The 16,452-nt window shown below is 32.3% G+C and overlaps 1 protein-coding gene across 1 annotated transcript in view; it reads right to left on the reverse strand.

The window, feature by feature from the left end:
- The window catches only part of ZDHHC17 (zinc finger DHHC-type palmitoyltransferase 17), a 107,603-nt gene that overhangs the window by 35,422 nt on the left and 55,729 nt on the right, over positions 1–16,452 (reverse strand). Inside the window, exons 7-9 of the mRNA XM_044678776.1 lie at positions 15,910–16,072; positions 7,497–7,622; positions 192–334 (exon numbers count right to left, since the gene is read on the reverse strand). Of these exons, the coding sequence (XP_044534711.1) occupies positions 192–334; positions 7,497–7,622; positions 15,910–16,072 (432 nt within the window). The remainder of the gene's footprint in view (positions 1–191; positions 335–7,496; positions 7,623–15,909; positions 16,073–16,452) is intronic.

Here is a 16,452-nt window from a genome sequence, read left to right on the forward strand (position 1 = left end):
CATAGAAATATTAAAACATTCAAAGATAAATACTGCTTAAAATACCATAGAAAATATCTTTGTTTTATCAAAGTTTTTTAAATTATGCTTTAAAAAATAGAACCATGCTTTTTTTAAAATTGGCTTTTTTCCTAAGAAAATTCATATCCCTTCATTTATAGCTATATTACATAGTTAAAAACAACACTTACTTTGAAAGAAACTGGACCATAGCCCATACACCACCATACATTAGCCCTTTAATGAGCCAAGAATCAATATCTAGGTCTGCTATAAACCCAACCAGCCAAATAACTAGGAAAGGAGTTCCTAGCATTACCTTCTGCCGAAATTCCTGCACAGAAACAAATATGTGTTATCAATTTTTGCATTTTATGTACATTTATTGTTGGAATAATAATACCTGACCAAAAAAAAAAAAAAAAAAAAAAAGCAAAATGTGGGTGTCAAAAAATGTGTAAGGAAGAAAGGTGCTTTTTTTTTTCTTTCTTGTAGCATTTTCTGGGATACCAGTATTTTGCCAAATTATTCATTTCTGTTTCTAAGAAAATAAAAATGATAGGATCAAAAGTTGGGACTTGAAGGGACCTTAGAAGTTGTCAGGTCCAACCTTCTTGTTTTATAGATTGGGAAAGAGAAGCATGAAACAGTTATGTAATTTAGCCAGTCACAAGGTTGGTCAGTATGTGAGGTAGGATTTGAACCTGAGGCTTCCTGACTCCACTTCCAACCCCCTACCCACTAAATGATACTGCCATTCAAAAGAGTGGGCACAAGAACTGCTTCCATTCCATTCTGGCAGTGGAGAGGACTTGACAAATACAGATGAACTATAAAACTTAGAGATGTGGCAACATAAGCTATGAACACCATGCTTTCACTTGTATTAATAGAGGTGGACATTAAACAGAAGACAATAGTAATATTAAAAAAAGAATTGCAGAATTAGACTCTGAAGAGACCTAGAAGGTTGTCTAGTTCCAACTTTTGGTTTTTAGGTCTTGTTTTCCAGTTTCCATTGGAATATTCCTGGGTAGAAGGAACTAATTACTCCATGAAGCAGCCTAAAGTACTGTTGGATGGCTCTACTCAAAAGGTGTTTCATTGTCCCTTTTACCTACTGAGCATCCCTGCTAAAGATGCTACCTGATGGAGTAACATAAAAGACGACTAACTGCTTTTCCAAAGGAGCAACAATCCTTGAAATATCTGAAGATTGCAATCATGTCTCCCCTTTCTCTTTTCTAGGATTAAATGATTATCTTTAATTTCTTTCTTGAGGAAGTTTCCAAACCCCACATTAAGGTTCTTAATCACTGCATCACACTAGTGGCCCAAGCTGAATTTACTGTCACTTATGACTCCAACATCTTTTCCACATGACATCCTGTTAAATCAGGTTTCACCTAGAAGCTTTCATTTCTAAAAAATAAAAATTACCAACTTTATATTTTATTTATGATTATACTTACATCTCTATTAACCAGCATATCACTACAAAAAAATAGTAATAAAACTTGCATGCAAACAATGGTTAGCTCGATGTTCTTTTTCAATGACCTAAATGGTAGCTAGTAATGATCACCTGAGCCATATTTTACCATCTTATTCATGAGGATATTACAACAGTCAGGTCATGATTTGCTAAAAACCAAAATGTGCCATGTCTCTGACACCTCCCAATCTACCTATTAACCCTAAAATTCAAAAAGTATGTATCAAGTACCTACTTACTATACACAGAGTATCCTAGGCTCTTGTGTAGATAAAAGTTTAAATAAAGATATGACCTCTCTCAAAGAGCCCAATCTCTTTGGGGAAATCACATATAAACATAAATATTTTAAACAACTTTACCTAACAGGTACAAAATAAAAGCATGAGATCTTGGGGAAAGGCTACTACTAACGAAAAGGAAATGAAGAAATCAGAAAGTTCAATGAAAAACATAGTATTTAAAGTTGGCTTTTAAAGATGGCTAAGAATTAAGAGGTAAAGAGAGAGGAAAGACAGAAAATCATATGAACAAAAATATGGCAGTGGAAAAGCACAGGATTTTTTCGGAGGATAATAGTTCAATTTGGCTGGAGTAGAGTAGTAAAGGTGGAAAGATAGGCACCTATTTTTGGAGGGTTCTGAATGCCAGAGAAAAGAGTCTGAACATTAATACTTTGTAGATATAGGGAACCACTTACATATTTTTGAGCAGAAGAATGACATGACCAAATTTAGGCACAAGAAAGTTTGGCAATGCTATAAAACTTGGATTGGAAAAGACAAAATTTCTGCCATCCAAGCAGACTATATGGTTAACTTCTAACTTTCTAAGCAGTAACTAAGCCCCATGCTACTATATCTATAGCAGCGATAGGAACTAAAACAATAGACAAATGTGAGAGATGCTGCACAAGAAAGGTAAAGGGAACTTGGTAACATTGGATGTAAATGGCAAAGGAGAGAGGTGTATCAAAGATAACGTAGAGTTTTCTAATATACAGAAGTCTGGGAGATACTGGTGACAGAAATAATGAAGTCAAAAAGAGGGTGTGGTTTAGGAAGAAAGATAGTAAGCTTGATTTTGGACATGCTGAGTTTCAGGTAAAAATGGGCCATCCAGAGAGAAATATCCAGTAGGAAATTAGAGATATTAGAGATGCAAGTCTGGAACTAAGAAGAGAGGAACTCAGAGCTGGAAATATAAATGTGGCCATTATATGCATGCAGGTAGTAACTGAAGCTGTGAAAGTTAAAGCCTCTCTCAGAAGCTACTGAGAGAATGGGTTAAGAGAAAGAAGATAGCAGAGAATTGAGAAAGTGTGTACCTTAAGAAAATGGGGAAGATTTTAAGAAATGTTAAAGAGCACTAAATAAACCGGTTCTCCCATCTCCCTTATATTTCATATAAATCAGAATATATAATTTCAGTTGTACTGTATTTTTCTACATATACATGCCTTTGCTCAAGCCAGTTTATTAGAGTGAAGCTTTCTTTTACCATATAACCACAAATTTAGTTATAATAAATTTATGACATAATGAAACATTTGGAATTTATACTATAATTTTAAGTTTTAGAATACATTATTTTCATTTTAAAATGACAAGACAAATAATGTTATTATTTTAAAAGAAACAAAAATAAAAAGCACAAAAATTAAGGGGCTTTCCCAAAGAAGTATTATCATCATCATTATTATTATTAATAACCATTTACTAAATGTCATCCTAGAGTGACAGCTAAAACTGGCCTATTTACTTTAAAAGTTGATTACTTTAAAAATTGATGTCTCTCATTTCCAGATCTCCGGAACCCCCACAACCTCTACCTTATAAATAAAGGAAAACAAAATGCATAATTCATTCAGTTCATAACTCAGGTTCTTGGGGGAAAGAGGCATCATGAAAAAATAAAGTTAAAATATTCCTTTTTTTGAGGGGAGTGGCATTGTACAAGGAGTTACAGACAACTTGGCAATAAACATAGCATCATTATGTGGTATTTTATGATTCACTTTAAGAATAAAAATGGAGTGTCATGGCCTCATTAAGAACAGTACCTGGGCTAAGGTACAGAATAAATCAATAGGAAAAATGCTAAAGATTCTCAAAAAAAGCTTTAAAATTATGTTAAGAATAAGAATAATATAAAAGGCCCAGGGGGAATAAAGTAGTGGAGTAACAGCACAGAGAAGTCAATTTCTCATTTTCAATTTTGCTCCTGTATTCTCTAGCAAGAATAATATCCTTTATAAATAAAAAGGACAGTCCAGGCTCCACCTGGAAAGGTAAATAGACAATATCTAGCCACTTCAATTAATTTAAAGTTGCCAAAACCAAATATGTCAAAAGAAATGACAAACATGATCCACTACTAGCAAAAGATATTAGAGAGCAAAAGCCCTAAGAGGAGATAGGCAAATGATCTCTTAAATTTTCTAAAGGTAGATCACAGAAACTATAGATTGATAGGTCCATAGTGGAATCCCAGAAAAATTTCGGAACAGAACATTTAAATAGCTTGTGAGCATTTGTGAGAGACTGTTTATCAGTAGAAAGCAATAGGAAAAATCACTTCATTTTCTTTATTACTCTATTTGATTGGTCCAAATGAGGAATATAGCAGATAGAGTATTTAAGTAAGAAATCTGATGAACTCTGTCAGAGTAGCTTTGTAGATAAGAGGAAATAGACTGGATGGCCAGGCGATTCTAACAATTTTATCAAGAGTGTTGATAAAAAAAAAAAAGACTGGTTGAAACCAAAAGGTATTCTTCTAAATAGAATACAGGGCTCTGTTCCTTGGTGCTGTTTAATATTTCTGTTCTATTCGATATTTTTATAAGACAGCTGGAAAGAAAACATAAAAGACATGCCTATCAGATTTGTAGAGTGCATAAAAATCAGGAGAGGCAGCTAACATAGCAAATAGAGAAACCAAGGCTCAAATTTATCTTGACAGGGTAAAATGAAGACTCCAAGTGTACAAAATGAAATTTACGAGGAAAAAAAGGTAAACTGTAGTTTGGTTAATAAAAGTCAAATGCAGAAGTACATAGTGAGAGGATTACTCTGGCAATTGTGGATGTAAAAAATGTAAAAGTAAATTTTAGTGAACAGCATGTTTAATACCTATCAACAGAGTGATTTGGTTCCGGAAAAATACCTCCTAACTATAAAAAGATATGGTTTTAAAAAAGTGAAATCCTACTTGAGGGTGGGGACTACTTTGCTCTTCTATCCACAGCACCTGGCACAATGTTTGGCACATGGAAGGCACTTAATGCTTTTTCTTTGCCTGATAGTCTGTGCTGCTCAGATTACAGTTACAATCATTGAATTCAGTTTTGGACCTTAATTCTTTTTTTTTTTTTTATTAAACCTTACCTTATGTCTCAGAATCAATTCTGTGTGTTGGTTCCAAGGCAGAAGTGTGGTAAGGACTAGGCAATGGGGATTAAGTGACTTGCCCAGGGGCACACAGTTAGGAAGTGTCCAACACCAGACTTGAACCTAGGGCCTCATCTCTAGACCTGTCTCTCAATCCATTGAGCCACCTAGCTGTCCTACTGGACCTTACTTCTTAAGAAAAAAACATTGACAAATTAAATGTGTCCAGAGAAGTCACATCATGAAAAATGTACAGTTCATCTGAATGCTGGATAAAACAGATGAAGGAGAAGTTGAAGTATAGGAAGATTAATTAAGGGGATACTGATATAGACCAGATGAGAGGAAATGGGGGTCTAAATTAGTGTGATGGAAGGAAGAATCTCCATTTTTCCAGAGAATAGATGATGAGAGATTTCAAAAGAATTAACAGTATTAGTAACTGACTGGAAAAGTGGAACAGGGGGGAAAGAATCATAGAGGGTTCCAAATCAAATGTAATTAAGTGATAAATATAGTTTATTGTAACTTACAGTACTCAAGTAGTCATTCAATTCAGCAAATATAAACCTAGATTTAATGATTTTTAACTTTTTCAGAAAAACAAATTACTTGCTGCTGCTTCTATTTTGGAATAAACTGGTTTGTTATTCAAGTCACAGATAAGTGCAATGTATAAAAAGAAAAAAGAAATCAAAGATTTTCCAATTTAGATGGATATTATTCCTTCCATATTGATATTTTTCAACTATTTACTTAAAAACTAGTTTTTAGCCAAAATGTTCTTAAATTCTAGAAATGTAAAACATTACTGAGGAATATACTTTGCTGCCTTGTGCCTCTGAGCTATTCATTCTATTACATTCACTGAAATGCCCTCACCTTCCTCTTTCCACATATTCAAATGTGGCCCATCCTTTATAAACCAGAAGAAATTGATCCTCCTCTAAAATGCCTTTCCTGGAGAGCTGTAAGAGCTGGACAAGAGTGGACTACTGCAACGACTCTTCCCAATTCTAAGATTCTGCAATTCTTCTCAATCATTCTCTGAAAAATTCATTTGGAAATTCATCATGCATTATGATAGTTCTACTATTGTCTTGAACTATGTGTAGTTTCTCATTATTTGATCTTCCCCTATTGGCACCAATAGGACCTAGCAACCTAAAAAACGCTCAGAGGATAGGCCTGGCAACAAATTATTTCCCTTGTCTTAGGAAAGGGGAACACATCAGGCTGACTGTAGGAGACATTTCATCCACAGAACATCTCAAAAAATCACCTACTAAATTGGGCCTCTCAGAGAAGAGAATGCTTATCCTGATGGCCTTTTCAGGAAAGTATTGTTCATGTATTTATACTTTTGTTTCTCTTCAATTTAAATGTAAGGACTTTGAGGGAAAGAAGCATGAATGATACTTCTTTGTATCTCCTTGTGTACCTAAAAAAATGCTTTGCACAAAACAAATACTTGTTGATTGAATTTTGATTTCCTCAGAATCACTGAGAGGCAGCTTAGCCTAGTGAACTGAACACTAGACTTTGGAGTCAGGAGACCTGAATTTGAATTCCACACCTATACATTTAATAGGTGGGTGAGAAATTGCAAGTTAATTAACTTCTGAATGTCTCTTTCATCATCTACAAAAGAGACTGATGAGTATCTACTGAGAAGAGGGATTTTATGAGTAAAGTAAGAGTTGCAAGTATCAAATCTTTATGTAAATATGAATTATTATTACAATTAGACTTGAAAAAGTTCTTGGACATAGCATATTTCAACCAGTCCCATTAAATGCAGCAATCTGTTACGAAGGGGCAGGTAGGTGGCACAGTGGATAGGGAGGAAGGAATTAGGATCAGAAAAACCTGAGCTCAAATCCTATCTCAATAATTTACTGGTCATTTGGTCTTGGGCAAATCACTTAATCTCTACCTGTTTCTCCACTTTTAAAATGGGGATAATAATAGCACCTGTTTCCAAGGGTTGATGTGAAGATTAAATGTGAAAAAAATTGTAAAGTGTTTGATAGCAAAGTGCCTGACACATAGTAAGGACTATATAAATGTTAGCTAGAATCATTATTATTTTTATACAAATTGCTGTCTCTGAAGATTTCTAAAAATTTGGTTTTTTACACTGTAGATTATTATAAAGAAATTACACCCAATCTTTAAATAACTGAAAATCTAAATTTCAAGTACAACAATTTTAAACATCAATTAAATGGCAAAATCCTATCATTAAGCGAATGGAGAAAATCCTTTCATGAAGAGAATGGAGCTAGCTGAAGACAACAAAAGTAATCGAAATGTACAGTTTATTTCCAGTTCATCACAGAAGTAGCACCTATAGGTAATCAGGAAGGATTTTCCTATTTCTATAATAACCCAGGATCAATTGATTCAATTAATTAACTTTTATTAATAGCTTACTGAATTTAAGAAAAAAAACAACTGATGAGCTCCTTGACCACTATATGAGTCAGTCAACAAAAAAACTATGATGTTAGGATTTGAAAACAGAAAACACTTATATTAGAAATGTAGGATAATGAATCTTAAACTTAAAAAGGAAAAACTAAGAAATATACAGTAATGAGTTTTACCTTATCAGCCTTTAGCTTTTTGAGGAAAGACGGATTGTCATACCCTTTTGCCTGTCTTGCCTCTTGTAAATGATTGATCATCCAAACATTTTTTCTTTGTTTTGCCAAATCAAGTGGTGATTCTCCCTGATGGAGGGCAGAAATGGAAGAACTTCGCATTAAAAATAAAAAGTACAACATATTACTTTCCTTCCTATCCATTAACAGAGAAAAGAAAGTTATATGTTCCAGTATCACTTTAATTCTTACTTTGATAGCAGACACAATAGTTATTTCATTCAGGTTTTAAATTACATTAACATAAGATGCTTTTAATTAATTCTTTCCTAAGAATAACCAGGAAAATGTATTTAAAACTCAAAATTGAATCTATAAAATTCCATCCTTGATCACATGGTCAGTTAAATTAGTGTGCAAATCAAAAAGTAGGTATATCAATACTTGCTGGATCATAGGTATTTTAATCTATGTTTAATTCCTCATTTATGTCACATTCTTGGTCACAAGAAGGAACAATTACCACAAAGCAATGTTCTGTCATACTATACCTCTCTCAACTTCATCACAGTGATATCAAAATGTCCTAAGAAGAAACTAAAGAAGAAAAAAATTGAGAAATAACACAGTCCCCAACTCATCCTATTATAGTTGGAATGGCATTCTTTTACCAAGTCCCTTTGTCCCTTTAGAAAAGTCCGTTATTCTGGTTTTACCCTGGCACATCAAGAACTCTACTGTGATATAAAGTACAAAGGAAATGAGAAATGAATCATCATTCCATTTCTAGTTGTCTATCTCTTTTAATCTTCCCTATCAAAGTATTTCTTTTTGTAAAATATTTAGAGGCTTGAAAGAGTTAAAATTTCACACATAAAGACTTCTTCAAATACAAAAGGAAAATTTTAAAAAGTCCTTTCTCAGAGACTCAGATTTCCTCAAAAAAAAAATTTAAGGAAATACTGAGACTGTCTTTCAAAAGATCAAAGGGGAAAACATTAAAATTATATGTAGCTTTCAGAGCACTTTACTAACTTCTACAGACCATTTTATCTTTGTGAGGAATGGAACCTATTTTCTTTTTTTTTTTTTTTTTTTTAAGGCTCAACAAAACACAAGAAAAAGGCTTTTAATTTTTTTTTTTAAAGTATCACAACACCATAGGGTGGAGGCTAATCTAGCTCAATCTTCCACAAATACTGGTGCTTAATTTAAAATATCATCTTACCTATTCAAAAGCTCAAAATACTAAATTTAATACCAGCTAATTAATCCAAACTATAAAGATTACCTGTGTAAAAGCAATCCCTTTGGGGGAACAACTCCCAGAGAATATCCTGCAGTTGCCTCGGGGTCCAGCTGAGCATCCCTTCCACTAGAGGGCCATCTGACACCTAAGGATTGCCTAGATAAAAAAATTGATGGAGCTTTAAGAAATCTTTTAACTATTCTTCTAATTATCTGACTATTTTAGAGTATGTTTTATATTCAGCTGGAGGCATGAATAAACAAATGAATAATTTAGTTATATTGAAACCAGGGATCTGAATTAATAAATATAATCACTCCATGTTTATCAGCAGAAAAAAAAATAATTGACATGGAGGTAATACTAAGCAACTAGTAGCAGAAAATATCCTTTTGATAGCTTCAGCTTGACAAACATTGTGGCTAGGCAAGTGGATCATTTCAACATTAGCTTAAGGTTAAATTTCATTCTCTAACCAAGGGGAAATTCTCTCCTTTGGTGACCTTCTAGGTCAGGAACTTAAGATAATAGTGGAAAACTATTTTCCAGGAATGGTTTTTTACTTTGTTCCAAGAAACCACATCAAGATTTGTTCAAAATATTAACACAGCTAGATAAGCTATTTTTTATAAACTAAAAAAAATTATCTTTATTCCTTTAAAAGGTATTATACATATACATATATATGAAGGGTTCCGAAATGAAAACTTTAAAAAATCACAACAAAAGCAAAAATCCTATTAACTAATTCATATGGCTGAGTTACTGAAGTGACAATTTTTTTAATTCATAAATGAGAACAAGTCATATGCTGAGATTCCTTATCCTGAGATTAATATATAGGTCACACGATATTTATATCTCAACTGAAGTTTTTACTTTTTAAGTTTAATCTATCCTAAATAATCATTTGATAATTTTATAAAAACTGTCCTAATCTAAAATATTCAAACTCAGAACTATAATTTTAAAACAACTATCTTAAACCAGTGCTATGAAGAAACTACCTACCCAGTGCCAACAGCATTCAAAATATCTCCAATGAAATAATATATGGAAAAATAATATGTGGAAATATATGGAAATTAACAAAATGTATGGCACATAACAAATGCTTGTTTGCTCCCTCTTTATTTTGGTATAGAGAATCACCTATATAAACTTTCTACCATTATTTGTCTATTCACAAAAACTGAAAAATATCTATATTAATTCTTTACATATGTTATTATTTATAGGAAAATCTATATAACTGGAAAACTAAGGAAATCTGCTTAAGACAAGCACTATTTTACCTGGAAATTCTATAAAAAGAACCTTGGCATTCTACCCAGAGAGAAGGGGCAAAAAATTAACACATTGATTCTAAAAGTTTTTGTATAATCTTGATAATTTGGGGTAATATAAAAAGAGCAGGGGATGGAAGGGAAGAGATAAAAGTCCAAATCCTGGTCCTTTGGAGAAAGTATTTTCCTTCTCAGGGTCTCTGTTTCAACATCTGTGGATAAGGAGTTGAACTCAAAGATCTTAAAAGTTATTCTCAATTGCAATGGTTTATGAGTCTATGAAATTGGACTCATTAAAGCTATTTCTTTATAATTTTAAAATGTATTTTGTAATAATTTAAGGTTATCAACCAAAATCTTGATAACTTAAAAACTTAGGTGGTAGCATCTCTCAAATAAAGAATTACTTTATATAGATCCAAATGATCTCTCTGTCTTGCCATCCTAACTCTTCTAAGACCTCTATTGAAAAAAAGATTTGTTGCAGAAGAAACACATATGATCAATCACGTAGTTCTATAAGGATGATTAGGGTTTTGATGTCAAAAGATCACTCTACTGCAAATATAAATAACAGGGAAGTAGGCTTTTGAAGAATGATACATGTATAAATAACCCAATGGAACTATTTTGTCAGCTTTGGGGGGAGGAAGGGGGATCATGAATCATGTAACCATGGAAAAATATTCTAAATTTAAAAAATAATTGTAATTCCAAACTCTCAGTAGATAAGATACCAATTTCCTCCATTAACCTCCATCCCCCCAAAGATAGTAAGAATCTTTTTATTTAATTGAAATTAACAGGATTGTGCTTTATATTGAGTGACATCAGAAAGCTTCCGTTTGGAAACATAAAATAATGTTCTATTAGCAATGTGCAGAATAAGGTAGCAATTCAAAAAAAAATTAAATTTTTCTCTCCAACATAAAGAGAAAATCAAAAGAATTTTTCCTCCAAAGGTCTAGATATTTCCTGAGAAATTCAAGCTTTTAGAAAATAAAGCCATGCTCGGGCATACCTAATAGCACTATAAGAGTCATTCAGCTAAATAATGGTGTAGAAATTAGTCTTCATTCAGTATTGACCCTGATCAGAATATAAGAGAAATTGGCAGCACTGAACAAAAATGGAAATAATTGGAAAGATAAAGAAAACAGAGGAAATATATGGAGAGGAAAAGAGTTGAAAAAAGAATAATACATATGATGATTACATTTTTTAAAAATAGCCTCAAAATCAAGAGAAAAAAAAATATCTAAAGTAAAATGTAACAGACTGATTGGACTTAAATGAAGAAAACCAAACAAGGCATGCACCTCTAGGTAGAATTCAGAACAAGCGCAAATCTAAAACAAATCCAAAAGGAACTCAAAAGTAGAGGATGTTTATATTCACACACACATATAGTTTACAGATTTTGAAACAAAGTCTAAACTATGAGGAATTTGTGGTTTTACAGTTTGTCATTTGTTTTATTTAAATTGTCAGTAGTAGTCACTAAGTATGTAATTTTTAAAAATTTTAAAAACTGAGAAAAGGGGGGAAAACAAGGGAAATTAGAAGTGCATCACTTTTTAAGTTAGAGTCCTTTCACTAGCTTAGAATAATAAATCCACAGTGGGTAGAAACTATTTCATTATCATTCTTTTATTCCTAGTGTCCTGCCCAAGCAAACAGTACACATCTAATTGAAGAATTAAATCATAATACTTAAAAACATTGCTTTTGAAAGATGTGTAGAAGATAGAATCAGAAGTGTTGAAAACATATGTAAGTCATACTACTCCAGTTAATTAAATCTCTATTTTAAATTCAACTTGATAATTGAATTTACAGGTCTTTCAAAAAAAAAGTATGTTCAAATGATACATGTAAAACCCAGTAGAATTGCTCATCAGATTTGGGAAAGGGGAAGAGAGGAGGGGAGAGAAAGAACATGAATCATGTAACCATGGGAAAAAATTCTAAATTAATTAAATGATTGTTTTAGAAAGAGTATGTTTAAGAATATACAAGTGATATATGCCTTATAAACACACTATCCTTTCTCCATTCTTGCTTCTCTCATCTGCTAAAACATATTCCCAAAGTTTTCTTCCTCTCAGATCTTTGAAAATTTAAGAAAAGATGACAAAAAAGAATGAAGAAACTGATCATATGCCCATCACTTAGCATTTTAGCTATTCAAATGAGATCCATATTAATATCTGAAATACTTAATTATTATATCTGAAGAAAAGTCCTACAGTTTTATGGGTGTCTATATATGAAAACTGATATGGTACTGAAAGTTGCCTAGAAAATTACAGGGAGCCTGAATTTCAGAGATGAATAATAATTCTTTTGCTTTATTAGATTTGTATTATATTCAATATGCCTGCTGTGTGCAAATCTAAATACTTCCGCTTTGTGTTGTAATGAAATTTGACTAGTATCCACCAGCCTTATTTTCCACTTATTTACATAAAACTTAAAAATACTTTCATGGGTCATATTCTCTTTAAAAGTAGATCCTGATAACACAATGAAATGAAAAAACAAACAAAAAAAATTTAGCTCACTTTACCAGCTATTTACTCAACAAGTGGAGAGGCCTTCACTCTGTTATGCCTTGGACACATTATAAACTTTAGATAGAATTGTACCTTCCTCATCTTAACTCTGTTTCTTGCATGTTAAATTGACTCGTGTGAAGCCAATAGAACAAATCACTGAATGCAACCTCCCTTCCCCTTTATTATATCATTTGGACAAGAAGAAATCTGTTTAGCCAAGTAGGCACAGAATTCTTCTACCTTCAACAAATACAAATACCTAAATAAAATATCACCATACCTATTAAAATCTCAATAAACTTTCAATGCCATCTAATTAATCCAAACTATAAAGTTTTCTGAACTTTGGAAAACAGCTAATAGGGAGGTCCTCAAAATTGTAAAACTGAATATTTGAGTAACATGCTGACTGACTTGTTATACTCTGTAACATGAATGAAACATGGTATTTTCTCTAAATATTGAATGTCTGTCATGGGTTAGCATATTGCTATGAACATTATGTGTATTATGCTTACTGATTTGAACTCTGTAATTGTGAATTTTTGCTAGTCAAGTTGGCATAAAACAAGAGACAGTTATCTCTTGTTTTTCTTGTATTACTTATTTCTTTTCCTAAAATTTGCAATGTTTTTTGCTGGTTCTAAGTGAAGGTGAAAGAGAACAAGATAACCCTAAGTAGCCTACATTTCTGAGATGAAACATAATCTATTCTTATAAAAGTACAAGAATATTTATCTGGAAAGTTTTGAGTTTTACATGTAACTACTTTTTAAATAAATAAAATGTCTGCCTTCCAGTCACCAAGAAAAGTATTCATAAAGAAGACTGGGTTACGGTTTTTTTAAAAGATTTTGATGGCTTCATCAATGTTCTTATAGGATTAAAAGAAAAATACAAATGAGGGATTAAGTGATTAATTCTGTTATTGAGGCAAAATTTTTCAAAGTCTTTAGAATTTACAATTATAGTCAGCCTAATATCAACTGGTTCTAGAAAGGCTTTATTTCGTAAAAAACAAGATGGGGTGGGGGTGGGGTGTGAGCACTGAGATCACTAAGAAGACCTGGTGAGGTAATGTATTTAGCAACTCAGCTAGATGTAGGAAACCTAGCAGGCAGCTAGGTGGTATAGCAGATACAATACTGGGCCTGGAGTAAGGAAGACTCATCTGCCTGAGTTCAAATCTGGCCTCAGATATTTACTAATTGTGTGACTCTAGGAAAGTCACTTAACCTTGTTTGCTTCAGTTGACTCATCTGTAAAATAGCTGGAGAAGGAAATGGCAAACCACTTCAGGATCTATGCCAAGAAAACCCCAAATGCAATCAAAGAAGACTCTAAACTGAAAAACAACTGAACACACATAAGGAGCTTAAGATACTATGGCCTTTTGGGGCAGAGCAAACAGATGGAATGGTCTTAGGAACTAGCAAAAGAAGAATACAAGGAGTTAAATCAGAGTAGAGAGTAATGGGGCTGGGCTGACCTTTGGACTGCTAGATGCTAGATGAAGAGAGGTACAAGGAAATAAAGACATAGGATACAAAAGACAGGGGATGGGAATGAGAGACAGAATCCAAGAGGAGAGAGCACAGAGTTGAGACAAGAGACAAGAATGACAAGAGAAGGATTCCATTGAATGGTCTCAGAGTGAATATTAAAAGGGGGTTTTGGCAACATTCAAATAAGGGGATTGACTATAACATTTTAAGATTACTAAGAAACTTTCATCAGGTAATTTTCTTCAGGGTCTGGCCACAGTCTCAAAATTTTATTAGTTTTTATCATTACAGGAATTAAAAGAGGCTAATTAAAAAGCTATAATCAGATTGTTCATTCAATTAGACTTTATTGAGGATTCAAAAGCAACTAAGATGACAAGTGATGATCAAAAAGTTATATCTAAAACTTCCAAATTAAAAAAAAACTACTTTTACTACATTTTGTAGAAGTCAAGGGAATATTAAGTAAGGAAGAATTTGGAATAATCACTATATTATAATCATAGTAAACATTTATTAAATGTTTTATATAACATAATTTAAATATGCTATACAGCAAAGCTATAAAATGTAGACAAAAGCAACATTAAGGTTTATTTCAATGGTAATCTGTGACCCACATATCTAAAACCCACAAAAATCCCAAATTACCACACTCCTTAGAACCCAAAACTTCACTTTTGATATTCTGTCGGATAGACTATAAACCTAGACAAGCATACATAAATACATAATGAAAGTTTCTGGCTCCTACCTCAATTTCTATCTACACTTTTTTGAGTTTCTTCCAAAAGGAAGATAAAGAAAACTACTGAAAGGTCAAAATAAGTTCATTCTAATTTTCTTAAGAATGAAGGTATTTTAAAAAAAAAAAGAATGAAGGTATTTTGCCCATTTATTTCTCTACATTACTACATTCTCTGAGAAATAATGGATTCCATAAAGTCACAAGACAACTAAATACACAGCATTATTTTAATGTATTGTTTTCTTGTAATTAGATAGATATCAGCCAGTTAACTGAATTAAAGTTGGTACATTTTTAGCAACCATGATTTTAGTCTTATATGTTTCTATACATCAATTACCATTCAAAAATTATCATCTTTTTCTTAAAGTAAATGAACAGGAAGTAAGCACAATGCATGGGAACATAGAAGATACCCTGATCCAGCAGATGATGACCTACTTTCTGATTGGCTATTTCTAATAAGTTTTCTTTATGTGAGTCAAATTAGAGGATCTTTGTTTTCTAACAAATTACTTCGAAATTTAAGAAACATAATTCAGAAAATAATCTATGAAGTAGACCAAAATAGTGAACATTTTCACTAGGAACAAAGTTATTTATGAAAATACGTTATTAATAAATGATGTTATGGTGTAAGAATTTGAAAGAACTTCACACAGATGATCCACAAATGGAACTGGAGAAATACATTGTATTTAGGGACTACTAGCAGCTATAAAGACAAACTATGGTTAATCTAAGTATAAGAATAAGAACACAATCTTTTTGCTTTTCTACACAAAATGAACTCTTCTAAATTGCTACTCTTTATCTTTATTGGATCTGACCAACAAAGAGAAATTAAATGTCAAAGAAACTTTTACTTAATCAAAACAAAAAATTTTTTTGATGTTCTTAGTAAGAGCTCAATACATTAATAAATATAACCAAAGTAAGGAAAAGATGGTTTCATTCCTTCACATAATGAAAGTAAAAGCTGCAAAGTTGCTGATAACACACCAACCTCTCTTGGAAGCACTTTTAATATGTATTTTTAATATTCTCAAACATTTTTAAAGTATTTTTACCTTGATATTCTGGGCATCAACATTAGCTCCAGCATCCAGAAGAAGACTAATGACTGTAGTATTTCCTGCTAGTACCGCCCAATGTAGCGCAGTGTTTTTGTGATATTTGTCACCAAGATTAACTGAAACATTAAATGTTAAAAGCAATCGAGTTGGATCCACACTGGGGAAAAAACAAAACAAAACTGTAATTGAAATGTAGACAACAAAACATAAATGTGAGGTAAGTGGTTTTTGGCCACATTTTCTATCTTGGCACAATTTCACCTTACTCTATTCAACTAATTTTCTAATCTATATCAGAACACTGTACTATCTTTAAGTACTAAAAATGAGCAATATCAACTGAAATCAATAGAGCTTTAAGACAGAAAAGTTTGTGGTTTCATGAAAACTTTCCATTTCCAATTTAAGGGCCAGTATTTTTAACAACTCAAACAATAAATAATAGTAAAATATTAGATCCCCAAATTACATGCAAAGACAAATCAATTTTCCAAAAAGATAATTTATCCTTTCTTTTTTCTAAAAACTATAAAATGG

Source organism: Gracilinanus agilis, chromosome 5, assembly GCF_016433145.1.
Source record: "Gracilinanus agilis isolate LMUSP501 chromosome 5, AgileGrace, whole genome shotgun sequence".
Lineage (NCBI taxonomy): Eukaryota > Metazoa > Chordata > Mammalia > Didelphimorphia > Didelphidae > Gracilinanus > Gracilinanus agilis.